General features: G+C 38.9%; 2 protein-coding genes across 11 annotated transcripts; both read right to left on the bottom strand.

Moving 5' to 3' along the window:
• Nucleotides 1-460: 460 nt before the first annotated feature.
• Nucleotides 461-11,670, bottom strand: FBXO5 (F-box protein 5). Of its 4 annotated transcripts, XM_074368136.1 has the most exons (6): nucleotides 10,566-11,669; nucleotides 9,063-9,180; nucleotides 4,672-5,389; nucleotides 3,383-3,473; nucleotides 2,271-2,453; nucleotides 461-1,336 (listed from the first exon to the last, which is right to left on the bottom strand). In XM_074368136.1, exons 3-6 carry the CDS (start codon nucleotides 5,352-5,354, stop codon nucleotides 1,085-1,087), a joined length of 1,209 nt encoding a protein of 402 aa, XP_074224237.1. In that variant the 5' UTR covers nucleotides 5,355-5,389; nucleotides 9,063-9,180; nucleotides 10,566-11,669; the 3' UTR covers nucleotides 461-1,084. The 4 variants fall into 4 exon arrangements, with proteins under 4 accessions (XP_074224237.1, XP_074224236.1, XP_010964025.2 ...); XM_074368135.1 differs by lacking the exon at nucleotides 9,063-9,180 and having other exon boundaries at nucleotides 10,566-11,670; XM_010965723.3 differs by lacking the exon at nucleotides 10,566-11,669 and having other exon boundaries at nucleotides 9,063-10,535.
• Nucleotides 11,671-15,606: 3,936 nt separating this feature from the next.
• Nucleotides 15,607-24,274, bottom strand: MTRF1L (mitochondrial translation release factor 1 like). 7 transcript variants are annotated; one of them, XM_074368130.1, is made up of 7 exons: nucleotides 23,917-24,246; nucleotides 22,251-22,330; nucleotides 20,388-20,571; nucleotides 19,723-19,886; nucleotides 18,067-18,184; nucleotides 16,770-16,912; nucleotides 15,607-15,999 (listed from the first exon to the last, which is right to left on the bottom strand). In XM_074368130.1, exons 1-7 carry the CDS (start codon nucleotides 24,173-24,175, stop codon nucleotides 15,799-15,801), a joined length of 1,149 nt encoding a protein of 382 aa, XP_074224231.1. In that variant the 5' UTR covers nucleotides 24,176-24,246; the 3' UTR covers nucleotides 15,607-15,798. The 7 variants fall into 7 exon arrangements, 5 of the variants coding, with proteins under 5 accessions (XP_074224231.1, XP_010964027.1, XP_074224232.1 ...); XM_010965725.3 differs by having other exon boundaries at nucleotides 16,776-16,912; nucleotides 23,917-24,238; XR_012508530.1 differs by lacking the exons at nucleotides 15,607-15,999; nucleotides 19,723-19,886 and having other exon boundaries at nucleotides 16,831-16,912; nucleotides 23,917-24,258.
• Between the last annotated feature and the right edge of the window lie 97 nt (nucleotides 24,275-24,371).

Raw genomic sequence — 24,371 nt, 5'->3', positions numbered from 1 at the left:
ACAAACGCTCTGATTGCAGTCAAAGATAACATTTTATTCTACATACTTTTTAATCCTTTCAATATAATTTTTATTTATTTATTTATTTTTGGTGGCTGTTTAACCCATACAGTTTAACTGGTTTAATGATGAATTAATACACCAGTATTTCTCAAAGTCTGTTTTATGGTTTTTTATTGAACCACCTCGAGATGCTTATTTCAAGACCCACCTCTACAACTACTAAGATACTGAGTGGGGAGAAAACTCTTATCAGAGTAGAGCCTGGTAATCTCACAAGGTCCCCAGGCAATAGACAGATAAAGATCAACTCAGTGCCTTCACATATAGCAATGAGTCCCCTACAGCTTCTTACCTCAGCTGTTTCTAGGATTAAAATGTTTATCTAAATAAAATACTCATAATATTTATTAAGCTTGTAACACTTTTATTCATAACAGGAAAAAAATTTATTCACATGTATATACAAAAGACATTTATTTTCTTATTTTGACACATAAAAATACAGAAATATTTACATATGTACAAAATATTAAAACATACAAACTTTACAAATAAGGAAAACAAGAAAGATTTCACAAAAGATACTTTATGGGATATATACACACTGGAAAAGAGGTTAAAGGTGACAAAACATTTAAATTAACAGACACCAGAAGTTGATATTTCAATTGGTATTATTAATTTGGTAAAGCAAATAAAATGTCTCAAATGCTAAAAGATGGTAACCAAGAGTTATATTTAAGACTGTCAAGGTAAAATTACATGGCTTTCCTTTACCATAAAATTGAATCAATTTTATTTTACCTCTGAATCACAATCATCAGATAACTAGTTTCCCTTTTTCTTAAAATATTTAAATTTTCTGGTTTATATTGAGAGTTTTAAACTTTTTCACATTAAATTGTAAAATATTTTAAGAGGTGTACATCCTCTTTGCTCACTGGGCAAAAAAATCCCATGTACATTGATTTCAACATAAAATTGAAAATCACAAGACATTTATTTTTTTTATGTTTTAAATTAAAATCTAACATTTTTCTAACTAACCTTCATGATCAGTTACAATTGATTTCATAAGAGATCACAATCTTCGTAAATTCTTCTTGCTTTTCTTAGTGCCAGGTAGAGGACCCATTTTATAACTGGCTTTTAGGGGCTTGCCATTTGAACAGTCTTTGGTGGTGTGATAATTACATAGGCACCTTGTACAATAATCAAATCCACAGCCTTCCCGTTTACAGGTTGCCCGTTGTAAATAGCAATCATATTTTGCAGGTGAATTACAGCGAACACAGGCTTTGAGGCTTTCGTTCTTTTTCAAAGTCTTGGCAACCTGGAAAGAAAAAAAATCCATAAACAGATTTTAGTAAGGACTGAATGTAACTTAGTAAAAACAAGGGCACCTCTACCCCAATACATGTATAAAGCACCAATGTCACACACAACTCCCGCCCTTAAGCTTACTGTTCAAAGAGTGAGAGTTATTACTTGTCAATTGGTCCAGTGGCCATTTCCTAATGCTACAAAATGCTCTTTTATTCATGAATGCTACTCACACATCATTACCTAACTTAAATGCCACCTTTTGTGAGGTCTTCCTGGTGTCACTCAGGAGTTGGTTACTCTTTTACCTCTAGTTCTATTTTTTTTAAAGCACCTACCACATTATATGGCATTGATCTTTATGTAGCTGTGAAGGGTACCATGTTTCCGTATCTATGCAGTGCCTGATAAAATGCTCAATAAGTGTTTTTGAATAACTACGTGTTCTGTTAGTTATATCAGGAACATTTAAGACAGAAAACTAAATTTTATTATATATTATATAAGACAGTGAACATTTTATTTCAAAACATGCAGATGGTGGTTTTTAAAATTAAGCTTGCAAAATTATTCACGTGTGAGTAGAATACACATTACTCAATGATTTAAAAGTATACTTGGAGGTCCTCAATTTCTGAAAGTTGGCCTCTTCCTGCTTAGCCCTGCTCCTCAGTTATTTAGGGCAGTAATTGTGAAATGCAATATTGAAAAGTTTTATAAGAAACTTCAAAATCAAGGTTTTCCTTATCTTCTTAGTGCTTCCAAATCAGATCTCAACACCACTGAACTATCATAAACAATGACAAATTATATGTATTATTTTGGCATAAAAAGACATCTGTGTACTTTCCTAATTTGATTAATTGAATTATAAATGGTTTTCATACTCTACACCCTTTTAATAAATGCTCCATATGTTTCTAATTTATTAAACAAATAATTACCTCAGAGAATTCACTGTGTCGACTATAAGTAGAACCTTTCTGATCACCTGGATCAGGTAACTTGGTTCGAGCATCTTTTTTGGGGAGAGTCTGGGTTGCTGATTTTTGCACAGACGCTAATGCAGTTCTGAATAAAACATATTCTCTGGTTGAAGCATGTGGTGAAAACTTAATGTTCTTTTCCTAATTAAAAAAAAAAAGTTTTAATAGGACTAAAAAACACTCTCTCGTATTCTCATCAAGCAGGCATTTTTATGTCTGTGCATGTAAAAAAGGACAAATGAGAATAAAAAGGATTTATTCTTGCATCCGATTTACTTGCACATGGTTAAGCACAGCCACACACAACTATTCAGACATTTAAAGCCTAACAACGAAGTTATTGAGAGAAACTGCAAATCAGAAATTGACAAAGTACTTTACATGTTTAGTATCTAGCACTTAATACATGATTTATAAAGCACTACTGCCAGGACAAAAGGTCATTCTTCCAGGCCACCAGCAGATGGCAACAGTCATGTTTAAGTGTCATCTCAGTGTTATGAATGGATTCAAAACAATCTTTTAAGATTAGAAAAATTTCCATAACACCAGTTTATAAATAAAGACACTGAACTTGGAGAATTTAAGCAATGTTTGTCTAAGTTACAGGGCTAGTAAGTAGCAGCACCAAAATTTGGACCTAAGTATGCCAACTCCTGGGCCTGAAAATTTTAATCATGTATTGATCTTTATTCTCAGAACTATCTCCAAAGTTACTATTTTGGAAAGTAAATCAATCCCCTTCCTACATTAAGAATCTTCAATATGTAGATAACTTACTGAATACTTGTTAACAGAAAAATACAAATGGTAACCAAGACTGGCTAACGGTCAACCCTCACCATCTGAGACCTGAGTAATTTTCCCTTTGCTTTTGGACATTTCATTTCTATGGAGAACCTAAGAAATAAACGACTGGGGTGGGATCTCATCCCCTTTATCTTTGAATTTTTTAATGAGTTATGATATAAAGGATTTCCGTATCATTTGTTATCTTTACTATTTTCCTCTCTTTCTAAAGGTAATAAGCACTGCTATATATTAAAATTACAACAACTGCCAAGACTTACAGTAATTCTTTGTATTGCTTTATTGTACAATTGCAATGCCCCCTTATCATCTTCTAGAATCTTCTTCCAAGTTGTGCTCACCTTAGACACACTGGAAAAGTAAATTATAAAGGAAACAATTAGAGCATCACAAAGAGCTAAGATGAATATATTACAGGAACAATGACAGTGCAAAAGAGAAATTTCTATTAGCTGTGCTATACATTAGAATTGCATGAGGCATTCATTAAGATTTAAGGATGCCCCATGGATAGTCACTTGGGTTTAATTAACAAAAATGGGGGCCAGGGCTCTGGATTTTTTTGAAAGCTCACTATCAAGTAATTCCAAGTGCGTCCAGGCTTAAGAACCACTGCTTCGTACTTCATTTTTTCACAATATCCACAAGTATTACATAAGCAGCCCCATTGTATATATGGCACCATCTTGGCTATTTGGTAATGTTATAGACAAATTTCAAAGAACTTGAGAATAAACTGCTGTTAATAGAAATCAATTAAAAAAATCCATTTTGTTAACTAAAATGTTGTGATGTTGATTATCCCTCAAGAAGCTAGCCGATAATAAAAATCAATACTTATGTCTGTTTTGCTTCAGCTATACTTCATGAACCAGTGTAAAGTAACACAAAAAGTACCTCTAAAAATTTTTTTTCAAAAAGCCAAAAATAAACTCAGTTGAGCTGGAGGCAATCTAATCCAACAGTCTTTATAAACATCTTAATTCTCAGTTACCTCAGCCTAACAGATTTTCTCTAGTGGAACAAGGAAGAAAGGGTAGTTTAACAGAAGGTTTCTAAGAAACAGTCATAATCAGATCCATTTGTGGGTTTCCATATTTTCATCACTGTCCAATTTAGGAGCCCTACATTGAAAATGGCCTAATAAGAACAGAAATTATTTCACTTTCAAGTGGGACAAAAATCATAATTCTTATTGGACCTGTACATTAGACCTAGGCTGTTGTTTACAAGGTAAGCCCAAAAGATGTAGCTTATCTATTAGCAATTTCAGAACAACAACAAAAAAAACCAAAAGATCCCAATCTAACAGAAAGTTTTCTAACACAGCATAAATATGAAATTTGAAAGAACTGGATTAAATCATACTTTCATTCTTTCATCTTAGTGTTACACAGGCAGTAAAATACTAGCAACCAGACAAAAGTTGCTACCTCAATTATACAGCACAAGACTACCTACTAAGTCTTGGCATGAGCTGGTGGTACTGAGCCATCTAACAAAAATGTTCAATGGATTATACTAATACACTCAGAGCAACGATACTTACTTGATTAAGTCCATATCACTGAGCTGTGTTAAAATATTTGCTAAGAGATGTCTGAGTCCCCTTCGAAAGAGTTCACTGAGAATATCTACACATTCTAGGCCCATTTTCCTGCCAATTATATTCTGTAATCTGAAATTTCCACTGGATATAAATTCTTTCAGCTTCTCCCGGTCTATTTTAGGATTTCGCTTAGAATTTTTTTTTAATGTTGAACAAACCACTTTTGCAAAATGAAGAGCGGGCAGCAAGTTTTTGTTGGGATAGTGGTCTGGGCTTTGCGTCTGTGGCAGGCAAGACTGCGGACTGTCACTGAAATTTTCCACCAGGGGAAGGCTACTGTCTTCATGTTCACTGAGGCCACTTTGTTGTGAAAATGAAGAGTAGCCACTGTCTTCATAAGGGCCACCGGTCTCTAGTTCTTCTGCGTCATTTGAACTATTAAGTGTCTGTTGCACATGCTGATTTTCCTTATTATGCAAGGGCTTGTTTTCAGTTTCAAGTTCTACAATCCTGGGGCTCACAATTGGTGACCCAATATCTGATAACCTTTCATAGTCTTTAGTGCGGCCTTTGTAAGAATCTTCCAAATATGCAGGAGTGCAGGAACCTTGTCTTCGACTGTCATCAGGTTTTACAGGTTTAACTTCAGAATGAACACGGTTATAATTAAAATCACACTTCATCTTAACAGAGAGAGTAGAACTTTCTTCTTTACAACCTACAAAAAGAACATGACATTATTTATCGCCTAATGGCAAAATTTCAACATATCTCTACTTCTTAAAGTTTGGGACATAGAGACTTAGTTTGCATTCTCTCAGCACGTGTATTGCCCATGTAGCTGTGAAATTATTCAAGTTTAATTATTGACATGAAACAATAATACGAGAAAATATTACTAAAGTCTTGTAAGTATATACATCTTCTTAAAGGGGCACTTCAGAACAGTTTGCTTTTAAATCTATGTAACATCTGACTTTTAAAGTCTACATCTGATTAAGCAGAAAATAGTGACAAAAGGGACTATTTAATAAATAGCTGTGCTTATGGGACAAATAAGGAAATGTGATACATCTAGAATGGGGTCTGAGGTAAAAGATACAGTGATCAAATACTTCTAGAAATATATTTAAAACAATGGAGGGGAATGTATAAGGGTCAAAACAATTTTGATAAAAATAACAAAAAATCATACATTTAAACATTAGCAATTATTATAAGCCTCACAATAATTAATCAAGAAATCTACAGGTAGTTTGGAGAAAGGACAGGAAAGGCGGTAAGTTTAATCATCCATAAGTTAACCAAACTACTGACATTTTGGCCCAGACTATTCTGTTGTTGGGAGCTGTCCTGTGCACTGTAGGATGTTTAGCAACTTTTACCCATTTGATGCCATGAGCAGCTGCTACTCCCTAGGCAGGAAAATAAAAAAAAAAATGTCTCCAGTTACTACTTATTGCCAAATGTTGGCAGTTGGAGGAAGGCAGAAGAAACAAAATTCTCCCCATTCCTCAGTTGAGAACAACAGCTTTGAAGGATGTTTAGGATTATGTCAGGACATAGAGGCTGGGAAGGGGCATTCATTTTGAAAGATAATGTGAACACAGGCATAGTTCTGGGACAGAAGATAGTAGATGAGTTCATAAAAACTGCTTAGCATTTTTGAAGGCAGAGTATACAGATGGTATGTACTTCAAATGTAACCCATCTACTATACCTCCTGCAAACCAATCATATGTAGGTAACAATTTACCCTGTAAGTAAATGTATGTACACGCAGCACATTTAGTCCATACTAAATACTGGTAATCTTTTCATATTAACTTTACTGGTTTTACTTAGAGCAGAAACTTTAAGTCAAAGTACTAAAGAACATCTTAATAGAAAAGAATCCTAGTTCCAAATGTCTAGCACAGTGAAAGACACATGGTATGTGCTCTAGGACCCAATAAACCTTGAACTGACCCTAAAGATTAAATTTAAACTAAGAGTTCAGGGGCATAAAGTAATTAACCCCCAAATTAACCCTAACTCTAGAACAAATTATTCTGAGTGGTTCTCTTTTACTCCCAAGAAGGGTAAAAAAATTCGAAGATATTTTAATTTTTGCCTTAAGAATTACATATGATTTACACAGGACCGAATTTTATGTGAGAGGATTATAAAGAAGCCACCTACAAAGACACACCTTTTCTTTTGTTTGGCTGCCTAAAGGGAAGAGACCTGAAACCGTATTTCAGAAACCCAATTCTTTTCAAAGTCATTCTTCCTCTGCTGTCTTTAGAGCTCAGTTACTGGGAGACTATCCTATAGATCTTCTTTCATTCCACATTATTCTTTGAATATGGACAGTTCTTTAAATTTAGAGCTAGTAATGATTCAACTACCCCTTACAATTGTTTAAGTGTTAACAATTTCCAGTTTGTTTCCAAACACTTGGTTCTCACAACCTTATAAGGGAGAATGGAGAGGCACTATTATTTACAAATGAGAACACTGAAACTTATCTAAGTAACTTGCACAGGATTTGACAGGTAGTTAAGAGGGCATGGTTATTCTTCTGGACTGTAAATTCAGTATTCCTTCCACTATCTCACCTGGGAAGTGAGATAAAGAACATTAAAAAAAAGTATAAAAAAACAGACTTCCAGACTTCCGGTTATAATCTAATAGTACATTATTTATGTTGTTGCTCAAAATGTCCCAACGTTTGCCATTGTAAGTCCATGTTCACTTGACATTCCTTACTTTTTGGCACTAAACAAGAAGGTCAGGCTCATCTTGTTTTTCCCTCGTTCCAGCCATAGAATCAGTTATTTCTCCAAGGAACTCTGGTTCCTTTCACTAGTTCCGAAATCTGCATGCTGGTTGTAGATTTAAAGTGTGAAGTTATGTAACATTCTTTTAAAAATCTCCATGTAAAATTGCCACCTTTTAATATAAAAGGAGGCTGAAAGCAGACTATAAAAAGCTGATTCCATATCTTCTAAGTAGTTCAGTGCTTCCCCACCACCAACCCAAATGCCCCTAAACAATTTGGAAAATATAATTCATCTGATGCTATTCTGGAAGGGAAAAAGAGTATTACATGGTTCTGTGACTTCTTGAATCAGATAGATGAGGGTTGAGTCTAGTTTTGCCACTTCATTCATTTATCCAATGCCTACTTAATGACAGCATGTGGAGAGGGAAAGAAACCAGTCAGGGAAGATCTTCTGGAGGTGACATTCTGAAATCTGAAAGCCTTGTCAAAATTCAGACAGAGGTGGACCTGGATGCAAGGACAAGTGCAGAGCTTTCAAGAAGAGGATGGCTTGCAGGGCTGCAACTTAGCAAGCTAGGGGAAGAATTGATTGAAAATTAAGGCTGGAGAGATATAGAATGCTCTGTAGAATTTTTAAGGTAGATGGATTTTATTTATCATGTAATAAAGAGACTTTGAGGGGTTCTAAATAGAGACATTTGGTTTACATTAAAAAAAAAAAATGATTGGCAGTTGTGGAGAATGAATTGTAGGAAGGTATGAGTGGAAGCAGGGAGACTAGTTAGAAGAGCTTATCACAGGCGTCCAGAATGTAAGGCACCTGAGACTAGGATAACCACAGTGGAAACGAGGATAACTGGATAGATCTGAGATATTTTTAGAAGGGTAAAGTCAACAGAGGTTGGAGACATACTGTATTCGTTGTGGATGATGAAAGAAAGTGGAGTAAACAATTCCCTGGTGTTTAAATCTTGAGCATCTAAGGTTTCAAAAACAAAACAAAACAAAACAAAACAAAACAAAACAAAACAAAACACTGAGCAAGTAAACTCTTAAAGCCTGTTTCCTCATTTATAAAATGTGGTAAAACAAAAATGGACTAAATGCATGGCAGAGCCTCTGTCACATATGGTTCAATAAATACAATCCATTTTCACATTATTTTTTAAAGCCAAATCCCTTCATATTCTTTATGATGCAAATCATGAACATTTTAAAGGTAGCAAAATACACTCTGCACAGACCATGCATTTCAGAGAATTAAATATTTTTCCTGGGAATCATATCCAACTTCAAATGAAAATCCTTGCTCAGTCTTTTGACTAGCTTTGTGATCTAGACCATTCAATTACTCTTTCACTTTTTCTGAAATGGAGATACTAATATCTACCTCGTGGAGCTGGTAGATTCAGCACTACATTTCTTAAAACTCTTATTTACTGACTCAATAGTCCAATCATGAAAAACTGTATTATAGTTCACTGTACTTAACCTATTTAACTTTCCAATATAGATCTGACACTTCATATTAAAATATCAGAGTTAACTAGACTACAGTGTTTAAAATTAAAAATCTTTACAGCTATTCCAATACTAAATAATTAAGTTCCACAATCTCCAGTACCTGCAAGATAACCAGCATGTGCCCAACGTGAGAGCCATGGCTATTCCTTAAGAATTTCAGAGAGCCCCAAGGCTTGCCGCCATAAACTGCAAATCAGCCATAATCCCTAAGAGAAAATCTTAGAAAAGACTACTTTCAGAAGCATTTGAATATAATACATTTTTTCATTTCATTTCCTCAAACTTGTAAACAGGGAAAAAAAAGTCCAGAGGGACAGTAAATATTCTCTTGAAGGTCTTGAGGAGCAAGGTAGTAAAGACAACTGGAATTAAGCAATCAAAAAATATCCGTTCTTAAAGCCACCAATCTCTAGAACTTCACAGGGAGATTTAAGATCCAGGGTCTTCTACAAATAGACTTAACCTGTTAAAATTGTTTTTTGAGTTTTCTAAATTCCTTTCCTTAAAATAAGGGGCGTCTTTCAGTGATTACCAAATATCACAATATCAAGTTGCTAATTTTCAAAATTTTGGGTAATTTCTGAGGTAAAATGAATGCATCTGAATCTCTTTTAGAGATAGCAACAAAGGGGATAAAAGTAAGCGTTTATTTGAGTGCCTTCCATCCAGGAGTTGGAATAAAAGACTAGCTTTTCAGGAGCACAGGAAAAAAAAACCCCAAAACAAAAAAAGAATTCTTCAATTCTCAAATCTTCTTCCCAAGTTCTTCAAAATCGACTACGTTTGGATAAATCCATGGTTTTGTATTAAAAAGTGCATTCTTTTCCCCCTCTCTCCTTTTGACTCCAGGCCTTGAGACTTGAGTCACTGGGTAATAGGGGAAAAAGGAGAAATTGAACGTTTTTGTTTGGACATCCCAACAGGGCCCAGTCCGATGAGGGGGGTCCCTCCAATTGGCGGGAGTGGGTTGAGGGGAGACCCTGGAAATCCTGAGGGGTCGGAAGGGGGCCCTTCAGGGCGCGGGCCTGGAGGAGGCGGGAGATAACCGCGAGCACGATCTCCCGCGCCCGCCAGGAAGACTGAGGTGGTGAAAACCCGGGGGGACTGACATCGGACCTGAGGTTCGGGACAGACATGGAACAGGGGCGCAAGAAGTGCGCATCGGGACCCTGGCCGATCCTGGGGGCCCCCGCTCGTGGGCCTGTCAGAGAAGCAGCCCGGGGTGGGGTGGGGGAGGGGAAGGGGCATTTGGCGCCCAGGCCGGCGGGGTGGAGATAGATTGCCCTTCCCCGCGAAAAAGGGCAACTCGGGAGGCCCTCACCTGCACCTCCCCGGGTACTGGCGCCCAGGTTCGGCGTGCACGGCGGGACCCCGGCCCGCCATCCAACCTCTGCACCCCTGCTCCCCCTCCCCGGACCCCAGCCATCGTTCCCCCGGTCCCGGGGCCCGCCGGGGCCCGCCGGGGCCCGCCCGAGGCCCAGCGAGGGGCCGCACGCGCAGCCTCGGAAGGGTGTCGGGCCCGGGTCGCGGTCCCCCCTGTCCCCCTGCACCGGGCACCCCTCCGGGAACGCGAGCCCCGCTCGCGCCCTCTCCTCTCACCCACCGTCCGAGGGGCGAGGGCGCCCGGCGGCTGTCAGGGCGCCGTAGCTGCAGCGGCAGGAACCGGAGGGCGGCCGTGGGGAGCAGCTGCAGGGGCGCCGGCTCATGCCAGGACAAGTGGAGTCCGCCTCAGGTGAGGGAACTGCCACCGCGACGTAAGACGGGGCGGCCAGCTTCTCAGAGCTCTAGCTTCTAAAAGGCGCCAGCTGGTACTTTTAAAATCTTTGAATTTGGTGCCCAAATCCGCACGGCCCAATGGGGTGCGCCGCTTGCACGCGCGCTCCAATGGGAAGGCGGTGGGAGGGGGTGCCCTCACCCAGGTCCAATAGGAGAGTGCCGAGGCGGGGCCGAGCCGCGAGGCCCAACCTCCTTCCTCTTCGCCGGCTCCGCGCGTCCGGAAGGATGCGGAGGCCGGGGGCGGGGCCGGGGCGGGGCCTCCGAGCGCGGGGAGGCCGCGGCCCGGCTGCACGTGGAGAGAGCCTACCACGCATGCGTGCCCCCGCCACGCTTCCCTCCGCTGTCTGGGGAGCCGGCCTCCTGCGGGTCCAGATTTCATCCTGAAGGCTTCTGTCTGAAGATCTCCGATGGGTACAGAGGGTAGCCGACTTTCTCCGGTCATCTCACAAGCGGGAGTTTGGTGAGCGGCGACTCTGCCCGTCCGGGAATGCAGACTTTCCGGAAGACGAGCCCTCCCCCAAGCCCGGCTTTGCCCGCCTCTCTAGCATTTACGCGCGCTCCTCTCTCCCTCCTGGTTTCGCCCCTTCCCCTGCTCTGTCTTCTGCGCAGGCGCTGTGGCGGGCGGCGGGCCTACACTTGGCGGGTTGGCGCTTGCGCGCTGGGGTCCCCCGCGTTTCTCTGGGGGAGCGGAGAGCGGCGGGCCGCGGTGGGTGGGGCCGCGTCCCACCCAGCGCGGAGCTGGTCCAGCCCCCCTGATGGCGGGAGACCTGGAGTCGCGTCTCCCGGAGGCCTTCCAGCGGTGATGAGCTGAGACAGTCACTTCTTTCTTGTAAGAGTGTTTGTATTTTCAACCACCTCTCCCCAGCCACCAGTGCTTTGTTACGGAAGTTAAGCTTATTAAATTTGTATCTACTCTCCCGGGTTTCGTTTCTTTTCGTTAAAGGCCAAGCGCACTCAAGTAGTCCTGCTTCTGAATGAATGAATGAATCATCCTGCCCTAGGAGTTCCAATTCTCACACCCTGGGACCGAAGGCTCCTGGTCGTGGTTTTCTAGTGGTGGAGGAATGGGTGAAAGTATTAATTGTTAAGTCTTTGATGACAAGTTGTACCGTATTATTAGTCATGCTGAACTTTTTACTCTTTGAATGTGTACTAAAGTGACAGTGCATCAACGCTCTGAAGCCATAGGACATAAGCTCTCAAAAGTCTAAATCCCAGTCTTTTGTAGTTTTCCCGTTCTTTTGCTCTTCTGCAGCCTCAGGGAGCGTTAATACTTGGCTTGTGGTAAGCGCTTAGTTAAATTGTTGGCAAGTCCTGTGTGAAGCAGGGCCGGCATCAGGATGAGTCACGTAGGTGCTGAGTGGATCCTGTCTTTACTATGTAAAGTTTTTGATAGTTAAGCATGGTTTTCTGCATTAAATTTTTATTTTTTAGAATGTTGCATTAGTACTTTCCTGGATTGCTGAACTATTTGGCATCCTCAGTTTTGCATCTGAGTCATATGTCTCTCACCTCAGCCTGGCCTGGTACTAGGTCCTGGAGACAGGGTTGAAAAGACAAAAGTCTTGTCCTTCAGGGAGTTTACATTCTAATTGGAAAGAAATTGGCAATGAACAATTTCAATAAATGAAAGAGGGATATAAAACAACGTCAGCGGGTAGAGAATGGGCATAGTTCGGGTGGTCAGGAAGTTTTCTGAGGCTTTGGACCAAAATCGGGAAGTTGAGCTGGCAATACAAAAGTCTGCCTAATAGGCAGAGGAAAGAGACTGAATGTGCTTGGCTTGTTACAGAATGACGAAAAGTAGGAGATGAGGTCAGAGAAGTGGAAGCCAGATACATGTGGAGTTTAGAGTTTCTTCTCTAGCAGTGGGTAGCTGCTGGAGGGATTTTAGCAAGGGAGTGATTTGTTGAATGAATATTAAAACTATGGTAGCTTTTTTTTAATCTACTAGGCACTTTTTAAATGTTAGCCTTTAACTCTCACAATAACCCTAGAATTTTCAATTTTTGGATTGTGCTTAAAGTACATCCCCACAGAACCACACAGCTAGTAAGCAAAAATTCCATCCCCATTGTCTGGGATAAATCCATGTATTTTCCTCTGTGTTATACTGAGGAGTAATACTTGTCAGAGGCCTGATTGTTTTCAGTACGTTTTCACATTACTTCCCCATTTGACCGTAGAGATCATCTTTACTCCTTTTATTTTTAGGTGCAGACAAATATATGATGGGGGTGGGGTGGAGCGGTTCTCATTAAATTAGTTGAGCACTTGAACTATAACCTTTGAATCTTAACCACAGCTTAAAAGGTATTCTCCAGCCATTATTTTTTAAATTTATTTTCAGAAAAAAGGCTAAGATTTAGTAAAATTAAAATTACTATGGTAATATAATATAAAGAGTGAAGCTGGAATAGTTTGAGTCTTTTTTCTTTTTGTTTATTAAGTTACTTAATAATTGATTTTAATTGTTAGAGCTTTAATTATGTTGAAATATCCTTAACTGACAATTAACTTTTTCAGTAGGTTCACAAGCACCTGTTAGTTTCAGTTTTAGTGAGAAATTTAGAAAGGGTTATTCTGAATTTTAACAGATGTCATCAGATGTATGTACCTCTTTCTGCAAATCAGTATCAGTCAGAACTATTGAGTTTTTAGTGCAAAATGACGTGCAGAGAGAAGTGCCCTGATTCTTTCAGCAAATCCTTATTGTAGACTGACAGCATGCAAGACATCGTGGAGTGTCTGGAAATGTTCTAATGGACAGGAGGTTTGAGAATTGATAGAAGATTCTTCATGATTACCGCTCTGACATTTTCTTTTTCCTTGGGACAGGGTGTGGAGGAGTGGAGGATGGGGGATAAGTAAACTTACTGGCTCTCACAGAATGAAATCTAACATTACAGACTCTACACAATCCCAATCCAACTTTTCTAGTTATTACCGATTAGCAGAGGTAAAAAGAAATGAAATAATAGTATATTGTAATATTTAATAACCTGTAGATACGTCCCTTTCATTCAAAAAGGAAACCAAAAGATCCAGGGGGAAAGTGATAAACCTGGCAGACACAAGCTTGCATCAGGCCTTATGCAGATAGTATTATGGAATGAACATATCTTGCTGTAGTCGTGAGTCACATAGGTCACTAAAAGTTGAATTCATCAACTGTTTGCTTGAAGGTAGAATGCCTTTTATGAGCAGAACATTATAGAGAAGAGGGATACTCTTCAAATTAAAATTCTCTGATGTGTGTGATAACCTTTGGCCAGCTTAAATTCTAATCTGCCTTTAATGCTTTTTCTACACCTCCCTTTTAGAATAAGGTAAAAAATTTCCAGCATAAAATTATGCTAAAATTTAGCACATGCTGGGGCTTGAAAGGAAATCTGGCTAATAAATGTTAACTTAGTAAAGAGGAAACAATTACCTGAAAATAATATAGTTTTAAATTTATGTAGTACATATGGTCATAAAAATTCAGACTACTGTTGATTCTAACAAATATGGAAAAATGTGCAATTTTGAGAGTTAACTAAATGTCTCCCAGTCCTCTAACATTTAAATCATATAACCTTAATAGTAAAATTGCATTTGTTTCTCTGGAAATCCCACCTTGTTGTAAATAATTAAGTAGAATAGTGTCCTTATTTTTTTTAAATACGAGCTGAAATATTTAAAGGTGAAGTATAACACGTTTGTAACTTCTAACACCAAGCAAATACGAAAACATCTCTTGAAACTAGACGAGTATGAGTGTTTGTGCCAGTTAGTGATTTATTGCCTTACTTTGTGATATTGGAGCTGGACCTATAAACATTTCTCCTTTGCCAGCTGGTACCATGTTAAGCTTTGTCAGTAGGGGATGACAGACAGACAGTGCAGGAGGAAGGGGCTTCTCTTGTTTCCAGTGTGCTGCTATGCACACCTGCCAGGGGTGCTCTCGGACACTATGGTGGTGAATTTTATGCATCAACTTGGCTGGGCCACAGGGTACCTAGATACTCAGTCAACATTCCTCTGGGTGTTTTGGATGATATTAACATTTTCATCAGTGAATTTCTGAGTAAATCACAATGCCCTCCATAATGTGGAATTGCCTCATCCAATCCGTTGAAGACCTGAAAAAGGGCAAAAAAGACTGGTCTTCCCCGAGCAAGAGAGAATTCTCCAGCAGACTGCTTTTGGGCCGGAACTGCAGCACCAGCTTTCCTGGGTCTCCAGCCTGCTGGTCCACCCGGCAGATCAGACACTTGCCAGCCTCCATAATTGTGAGCCAGTTCCTCAGTAAAGCTCTTTCTGTACATATCCGCATCCTTCTAGCCTCCAGGTTCCAGGAGAAGCCTGACTAACGCAGATGCAAGGTGGTGCTTACCCTCCAGCAAGTTTTGCTAACACCCTGGGGGGAGACTTACTGCTTACCATTCCCTGCAGGTCTGAGGTACTGCTTGTGAGGTCTGATCCCCCACTCTGGCCCAGGGCAACCCAGGGAACTTCTCTGCCGAAGTCACACTCTCCATAGGCCTGACTCTCGCTCTGGGAGAAGGGATGCCCTTTCCAAGGGGGTGTTCTTTCCTTGGGGAAGCACTCTGTCCTAGAGTGGTAATCTTTTATCCCCTAACAACTTATCCTATCATCAGTTAAATATCCTTTATACCAAAATTATCCTTGTTCAAATTAAAGGTAGGTTTCTGTCTCCTGACTGGATACAGTAATTAATGTCATATCTCTATTATTTTAAGTTTAAAGTTTTTCTTAAGAGTTAAACCAAATTTTTAATCATCCATTAAACAGTTTACATAAAACAAAGGACTGTTTTTTCCTTTGTCTACTTCTTATAAGGAAGAGTCCAAAATAACACAGAGTCATGATTATATTGTTATGTTTTTTACTAATATATTGAGAGAAGATTTATGTAAATTACCTATGTATTAAAAACACACGTTACTCCCAACTGTGTTAACACATGTTTTTCAAGAGAATACTGGTATTTCCACAATGTGATTTGCTGTAATAGAATTTTCATAAGCTATACAAGTCCTTAATAACAAATCAACTTACACTTTTTTGGAAATAAGTTCTACTAAAGATTCATAATTAGCATAGTCCTTCAACGACTGTACAAGTTCATCCAGTAGATACTTTCCTTGCATAAAAGTTTCAAGATCATGAAGTGACTTATTTATTCTGTGATCTGTGACCCGGTTCTGTGGAAAATTGTATGTTCTTATTTTCTCTGACCTTCCTTTAGTGCCAATCTATATATTAAAAAAAAAAATGAGATAGTTAAATTTAGGGCAACTAAGCCTACAAATTTAACTTACCTGGAGATTAAGTTCTTAGTGTATAATTTGAAACACAACGTTAAGAACCAAGTTTTAAATATTTTGAACCATTAAATAACTTGGGAATATGATACAGAAAAAAGAATACAGGCTTTAAAGTCACACAGGTTAGAATTTGAATTTTGAATCCTCTCTCTTCAGTAATTTATGACTTCAGGCAATTTATTTCAACTCTAAACTTTAGTTTCCCCATCTGTTAAATACAGACTAATAATACCAACTGCACAGTGATGACGCATACATACAGCCTGGCACACAGATGCTATTCAGATGGTAGCTAAATACATATAGTCTAACTTAATCTGGTCATCATCAGTCATGGTGAAGTGATGCCCTCTGTGTAATAAGGAGTTAACAGAAGGGCCCTGTAATTATAAAAATCAAATGCCAAACAGGAAGAAAGTAAGTTCAGTTTGCTTTCTAGCTTTCTTCCATAATTTTCAAAGGATTCAAAATGAATGGGAACTCCACATACCTTTTTAAAATAACTTGGATGAAAGTCTGAGAAAAACACCTTTGAATATAAAACAGGGCAGAGGTGTAGATTCGTATAAAACAAGTGTGGCCCTCGGTTGGGCCACCTGAATTGCCCTAATTGTGACAGAAATAATTTTAACATATATAAAAACTGGGTTCTTTAAAAATATTTTTAACCTTTAAAAGCATTTTTTTTTTAAACTCACTTTTACCTGAATTTTTCTAGCATTGTATCTTTTAGTTGTTTCTTCTTCTAGATGCAGGCTGTACAGTTTTGCACGTAACTTTTTCATGGCCATCTCTCTATTTTTCAGTTGAGATCTCTCTTGTTGGCATTCAGAAACAATACCTGAATAATGTTATGAGAATTAAAGAGTTTTAATAGAAAAATCTTCATTTATTATCAAGGAATACTCCTTTTCTTTCTCATCCTTTTTCTTCTTCTTTTATAAGGGAAAAAAATAGGACTCTAATATAAAAAAGGAAGATTATAAACTTAACAAATAACTTTTATAGTTATCAGAAAACTGAAAATTTGAGTACTGGCTCAAAGTATTACTGAAGGCATACATACTAAACAATAAGCATTAATCATTTAATATGGGTTGTTTTTTGGTAACTTCAGCTAGCCACCATAATTTTTATTAAAGTAGTAATTAATTATTATACAGACTGAATTATAAAAGTTAATCTTATTACCAGACATAATCACTATTAATATTTTTGAGGATATCCTTCCACTTTTTTCTATTCCTGTTTGTGTTACATGACATCATCTTTAAGTTTAACAAGAGGATTTCCTCATACTGAAAAAAAAAAACTCAACCCAGCATGCCCATCAACCACTATCAGTTAATAGGAATTATGCCTACTTGAGATCATTTATAGTAGGAGATTTCTGTATTCGTTCTAGGTTACTGAGGTTTACTATCCATATGCTCTTTACCACATGTACATCACTACATTAATACTCGTTCTACCTAATAGTATTTTGAAGACTTAACAAATACTTAGCTATAGCTCCACTGCATAACTGTCTGGAATCAGAACCCCTGGGTGTCTGTAAATGGACTTAATGGAAAGGAACTCCTAAAATTACTTGCGAAACTTTGCATATAAGTATGTTTCTGGGTAGCAGATCCAAGCTTTCATTTTCTCAAAGGAATTCATTTCCTCCTCCTTCCAAAAAAGGCTAAGAGCCTGTAGCATTTAGAGCATTTTCTGATAAAGAAGAACCCATAATACTACTTCACTGTGAAGATTTTTTAAATTAATGGTATAGTCACTAACATGGGCATTTCCTGGGGAGATCCCTCCCTCTTCCTAGCTTTGTCATTATCCTGCAGAGTGTCCGCTAAGGGTTCTAGATAAACCAAGTACTGAGTAACAATCCCTTGTAGCCTGTATTCCCCTGGTAACTGGGGATCTGTTTTGGTGGAAAATTAATCAAGTCGTTCAGAATTTGATTTCTTAGTGTTTTCTGCTGAAGAGGCAAGTGCATACCTGTTGGAAGATGAACTATCCGGACAGCGCTGTCCGTGGTATTGACGTGCTGCCCTCCGGCTCCACTGGCTCGCTTAGTATCAATTCTCAGATCTTTAGGGTTAATCACCAGATTAATCTATACACAGAAGGAAAAGCTGGGATTTTAAACAATTACATGTATGATCTGTTCAAAGGGCAGAACTAACCATTTATAAATAAAAATACCTGCCATGTAGAGAATTTATACAAGATTTAGAATGTTTAAATTTAAGAATAGTTGGAAGGATACCATTTTTAAAACCTTTCTTTTTGGAAGAGCAGAATAACAAAATATAATACAAAACAAAATCAAGCCCTCCCTAATCCTCAAAAACTGAAATTCTCTCTATATGTCCCTCTTCTTACCAGCTCAGAACTCAGCTACTAATAGAAGTGTGAATGTAACAGCTAAAATGACATTTTGTGGAATATTTCCGAGTTCATAAAGACTTTAGCAGAGGTAAAAAAATGACGCTAGCTTAAGAACTATGGGAAGGGTTTATTTTAATTTTAAACAAAGGAGGACTTAAAACATATTTTGAGGCAGAGGAGAGATAAATGGAAATCGCAAAGGCCAAGAAATCAAGAGTGTAGACTCAGTTCATAAATACACTAGGCTCTGACATCAGGATAATGCTCTGTCCTGGAGTCCGAAGCGCTGTATTTGAAAAGCTGTTTCGTGAACATCTGTGGACCACTCTGACAGGTCCACAACCTGGGCAACAGGGATCCCACCATTCAGAGGCCCTCCGTGTCTCATGGCTTCTTATGTTACTAAAAGAACTAAATGAGATGATATATGGACCTCAGTCTCCATCTTTTCCTGAAAACTCCTTTCATCTCCAAGATGCTTAAACCAAAGTGACTAGTACCTAGCTGTGGCTCCTGCGATCTCTCCTACTTCCTTCTCTCCTTGAACTGTTCTGTTCCGCATCTCTGCTTCACACAAAAATTAGGTCTAAAGAAAGGAACTCCATTAACCCTAGAGAGTCAAACAGGTCTTTTCTCCAAAATTAATAAGCAGAAACCCTCAAATTTCCTTCTCAAATTGGAAAAACAAGTCAGGTATTTCCTATCACTTTTCAGCAAAAGGGACGTAAGCAAAAGAGAACTTCCCAACTAAGTTACCTTACAAATATTATATGCTGAGAATTTATTTGTGAAAATAAAGTATACATAACATTATGAACACTTAACAATATATTTCCATTTTAATATGATTGCATTATAAAGTAGCAATTCTGTTAAGCAGTCACCCTTTGTTAAAACAGGATTCTCCCTACTAATACCCTGGGAACAAGTCACGTGCAGAAAGTCCTTATAAAGATAATCACTCTTGAACTCTATTTAATACTATGTCTCCTGTAGAGATGGTCTCAGAATACCTACTTTAAGCTTAGTGTTGGGAAAAAATAAATAGACAATCCAAGATTAGATCACTTATATCCTTAATTTTTACCTTCTATCGTTAAAATCATACTCTTTGGACTGAAATATTTGTAAAACCAACTCAAAATACGTGGTGAAGGCCAGATAAAAACAGGAGATACTCAGTTCAGCACAGTGAGTGTATTCTGGGGACAAGGCACTGCCCTGGGCCCAGGATTCCAGGGAGAGGGGACTGCAATGCCTCACCTCCGTGGGTTGGGGTAAGATTGCCACGGTCATGGTGCTAGTGTGGATGCGGCCTTGCTTCTCTGTCTTGGGCACTCTCTGTACTCTGTGCACACCTCCTTCAAATTTCATGTGCTTATAGGCTTCTGAGCCCCCAATGCTGGCAGATGCATGTCTAAGGCCACCTTGAAAACATTGGGAACACCTTGAAACATGTTATTATACCTGCCATTTATAAACAACTGACTATCACTTCTACCATCTTGAAATACATTTCAAAGAGCTTCAAAATAATAAGCGTATCGATTATAAAACATACTGAAAATCTTTAGCACATCTATGATATTCAGTGTTTTAAGACTTGATATATTAATATCTTTACTGCTTATAATTATTACATGTAAAGCATTTTTGTTAAAGTGATTCAATAACACTTCTAAAGCCCTACTTTTAAAAGACCATTAGCCATTCAAAGGTTAGTACTAAATGACTAACATTTTATAGGTCATTTCAAAATTGGTATATTTGCATTCAAAATTATTAAGTAAATAAGCATAAAACTACTTAAGCATCCTTACAAATATATTATAAAGCCTTTCCATGGTCTTTCCAGTCCTTTTCCTAGGATACACAGATAAATTAAATCTATACGTTTCTCGAAACAGAAAATCGAACAGTTTACTGACCTGTTTCACTTGGGAAATATTCCAGGGTTTCAAAATGCCATCTTTTAAATGTGGCGTACTGCTGATACATAGCAAATACCTCTGAAGTAAACAGCATTGCCTCCTGACCCCCAACTCCAGCAGTTACCTCCAGGATCAAGTCACTTTCATCTGCTTCTTCTGAGGGAACCAAAAGTAAGATAATCTGCAAATACAAAAACATCACCCCTCCTATAATTAAGACTTAAAACTTAAACCATATTGCCAGTTAGAGCTGTATAATGCATAACTTCCAAAATATATTACTGTTATAACTGTATTAAAAATGCTGTAAGGTTCAACTAAAACTTACAGGTTTGTTTTCATTTCTTTTTGGTCTTCATGTATACTTTGTATCAGTTCCCTGTTCAGTTAATAATTAAGTGCTTGCTGTGAGTAGGGCGTTATATTGTGTGTAGAATGCAAAAGAAGATTCTAGCTGTGTCCCTTGGAAATGGATAGCCTAGTATGGTGAGAAAAAAAAAAAAACACTCAAATTGCATTTGTATTTTTTTGAAGCTTCTATAATATGAAAGACAAACTTGCAACTTTGGAACTGAAGATGGCCTGACAGATGACCTGGTCCAATTCTCTCATTTTACATGTAAAAGAAAATGAGTTGCCAGAAGTTAAGTGACTTGTTAAAGAGCCAAACCTTAGTTACTGGCAGAACAGGCACAAGAACTCAGATCCTTGTGCCTACATCAGTCTTCCTCCCATTACAGCAGTATGCTTCACACTTCAGTATGTGCTAATTAAGGAGATACAGAAGAAAGACTTCTTAGACGAGGGAAATTAAGTAAAAAAAGCTGCCAACATTTATTGGTTCTTTAATATTGCCAGGCACTCTGCTAAGCACTTTATGTACTTCAATTCTTAAAATATCTTGGGCAGCTACTACTAACAGCTCCACCTTAGGCTGTGGAAACTAAGTTTAACTAAGTTTAGTTTGGTTGAGTACTCCAGTTGCCCGTATCATACAACTAGAAAATGAAAGAGCTGGAATTTGAACCCAAGTCTACCCGAGTTTTGAAATACCACACTCTGTGTTGGTCAAGAGCGATACTTGTTTTCTTACTTTTCCATCTCTCTAGCCTGTGCCAACAGAATGTGACCATTCAGATCTTGAACTAGCAAATGAGAAAATTTACATCTGTTTGTTAATTACTAGCCAGTGAACAGAAATCGTTAATACGTATGTCCTTCGACTTCACAAAAAAAAAATTAGAAAATGGGTAGAAGACACGAGAATTTTCACTCTATCATGGAACTATTCTCCTAGAGTGGGTGGTGTGGACACTTATTTTTGGTAAGTTCCACACTTTGATTGAGAGACAGCATCTCTAAACTAAGCACCCACTTACAAGGCTCCTTCCTCACCTTACCATGTTCTCACTTCTGTCTCCAGAGGTAACAGCTCTGCTTTACAGAATTAAAGATTGGATCTAATTTCACTATTCTTCATCTAACTCCGTGTGTTCTTCTGCAGTTCTCCTAGGTATGACGCTGAATCAATGCAATTCCATTTTAAAAATCCTGAGGGCCCACGCTAGGCTGGCACTCAAATAGTGTCAGAGGCACAAAGATCAAGAAATGTTCCTGCTGCCTTTCTGGCAAATCCTATTAATATGACATTCATCTTTCTTTCAGAGTTCTATAGTCCTTTTAGTATGTAAAAAAACAGGACCACAGGCAGTATACTTTTTCCTGCGTTAGAAACCAGTTTATAATTATAAATACTAGCAAGCTGCTGAATTCTTGACTTGCTTTTATAAACTTCCAGTAAAATCCATTTTTACTAGAAGTAACAGCACGAATGCTTTATGCTTTGCACAAATACTATACCTGATGCTTCAACTGAGCTATTTCTTTTTGACACGAAGTTATTTCATTCTCTGCAAGTTTCCTTAAGTCTTCATTTTCATCTAAGAAAAAAAAGGTAGCAACTTAAGTTTTCCTTAATTAGTGTTAAATTGCTAATAAAATTCAAGGTAATAATTTTTGTTATTATAACTGAAGGAAAAATAACAACTTGGGGGGTAATTTTAGTGGTGTCTGACATATAGTAAGAAGTCAGGATTTGCCAAATTACATTTTCTATTGTTTTTAAGCTGAGATGCATTCTGCCAGCAACAATTTTCTAACATTGTTTACTTCTCTATAATTTGATTTTTAAAATATTTAACCCTTAAATCCACTTGGACTTTAAGCTTGGCTTAAAGTATGAAATCAATTTAATTTTTCCCCAAAATATATTTTTTTCTAATTTTTTTACAACTCTCTGGGCATTTTCCTTTTCTTCTAAATGACTTAATTCAGACTCTCCTTATCTCTTACCTAGACGACTGCATTAGCCTTCTGTTTTCCATGGCATCTTCAGTCTTATTCCAGGATGATTCTAAACTGCGACAAATCAAGGTTCCTAAGCAACAAGGCTATCTCCATCATTCACTCTCCAATCTAAAAGCTTCTGCTGGCTCCTTCTGCCAGCAGGATAAAATCAAACTTTTTAGATTAGTATTTGAGCCCCTTTCAAAATGGTTCCAACCTCCAACTCCCCATAATTCTTCCTTGGTTAACACAGAGTTCAGTGATTAAGAGCTTGGGATGTGAAGTCAGTCCAATCCAAGGTCCATTCCTTACAAGTTGTATAACCCGAGCTGAGTTACTTTACTTTTATGCCTCGGGTTCCTCTTCTGCTGCATGAGGCTAATAGAACCTACCACATGGTTTATTATGTGAACTGGGTGAGTGAATAAAGAAAGCTAGGCAAAGTCTGGAGTGTGGTAAAGGATCAATAAGGGTTAAACTATTACTATATCATCTAACGGTGGGCCTTTATCCCTGTACAGTCTTTCTCAACAAGTTCTCCTTGCTTTCCTAAGTCTTTATTCATATATGTTCTCACTTTCAGCTGTATTATAATTAATTTTCTTGCCCCCAATAGATTGTGGCTCTCTCTAGAATGTTACTACCCAATCTGTGGTCCACACACCTGAAGCTAGGCGTCCCCAGGAGATTGCAGAAATGCAGAATCATGGGCCCCACGCAGATTCAAATGGACACTAATCATCTGTGAAACTTGTAAAAAATGCGTATTTCTAGATCTCATTTTCTGAGTCTGGGTCTCTTTAGCAGCACCTTTCCTGTCACTTTTGCTGCTGGTTCCCTTACCACGCTTAGAGAAACACTGCTCTTGAACCCGTAATAGGAATAGTGCCTTATTTGTCCCGGATGAGCTAATGATCTGCTATTAAATACGCAACCGATAAAAGTCAACTTAAGTTTTGTAAAAGGGTGCAGAGGGCTGTGTCACGGGAGCACAAGGAGAGGATGGGACCAGGACCCACGTAAGGATGCCTTGACCTCTGATGCAAATCAAAAAGGCCTACAGCTGAATGGACTTCAAACTCGGAGAGAGTGTGGACACCTGACCAGCGGGTTAGTGGAAATGACAAGCGAAGAGTCAAGAATCCGCTCTGAATCCCGTTCTCCTGGGCCTGGCCCTTACCATGCAGCAAGTGCTCGGTCTCCTGCAGCTCCTGCTCCTTCTGGCTCAGAAGTTTGGCCACCGCCACCAGCTCAGTCCCTCTGACCCGCAACTGGGCTTCAGACCCTACCTGGCGCTCGAGAAAGGTCCGCAGGGGCCCGCCGCGGGCGAACAGCTCCTCCACCGGTAGGCTACCGCAGCTTACGTGTCGCCGGGCTGGACCAGCAGCCCGGAGGGCCCAAAAGCCCCGAGCAGCACTCAGCAGAAGCCGGGACCGCATCGCTGAACTCAGACCGCCAAGGCCGAAGCGAGCCGGAAGTTCTGGACAGAGCAAGTCCCGCGATACCGTGCAGTTCTCAAAGAGGGGCGAGACCTAGCCGAGCCCCGCCCACCGCACGCGCAGCTCTAAAAGGGCCTCCCGGAAGTCTGGTTGGGAACTTCCGGCCAAGCATTATTAAATGCCGCTTTACTAGCGG

The sequence above is a fragment of the Camelus bactrianus genome, chromosome 8, assembly GCF_048773025.1.
Source record: "Camelus bactrianus isolate YW-2024 breed Bactrian camel chromosome 8, ASM4877302v1, whole genome shotgun sequence".
Taxonomy (NCBI): Eukaryota; Metazoa; Chordata; class Mammalia; order Artiodactyla; family Camelidae; genus Camelus; species Camelus bactrianus.
Note: the sequence above shows the minus strand (reverse complement) of the source record. Positions and strands in the feature narration are given on the sequence as shown.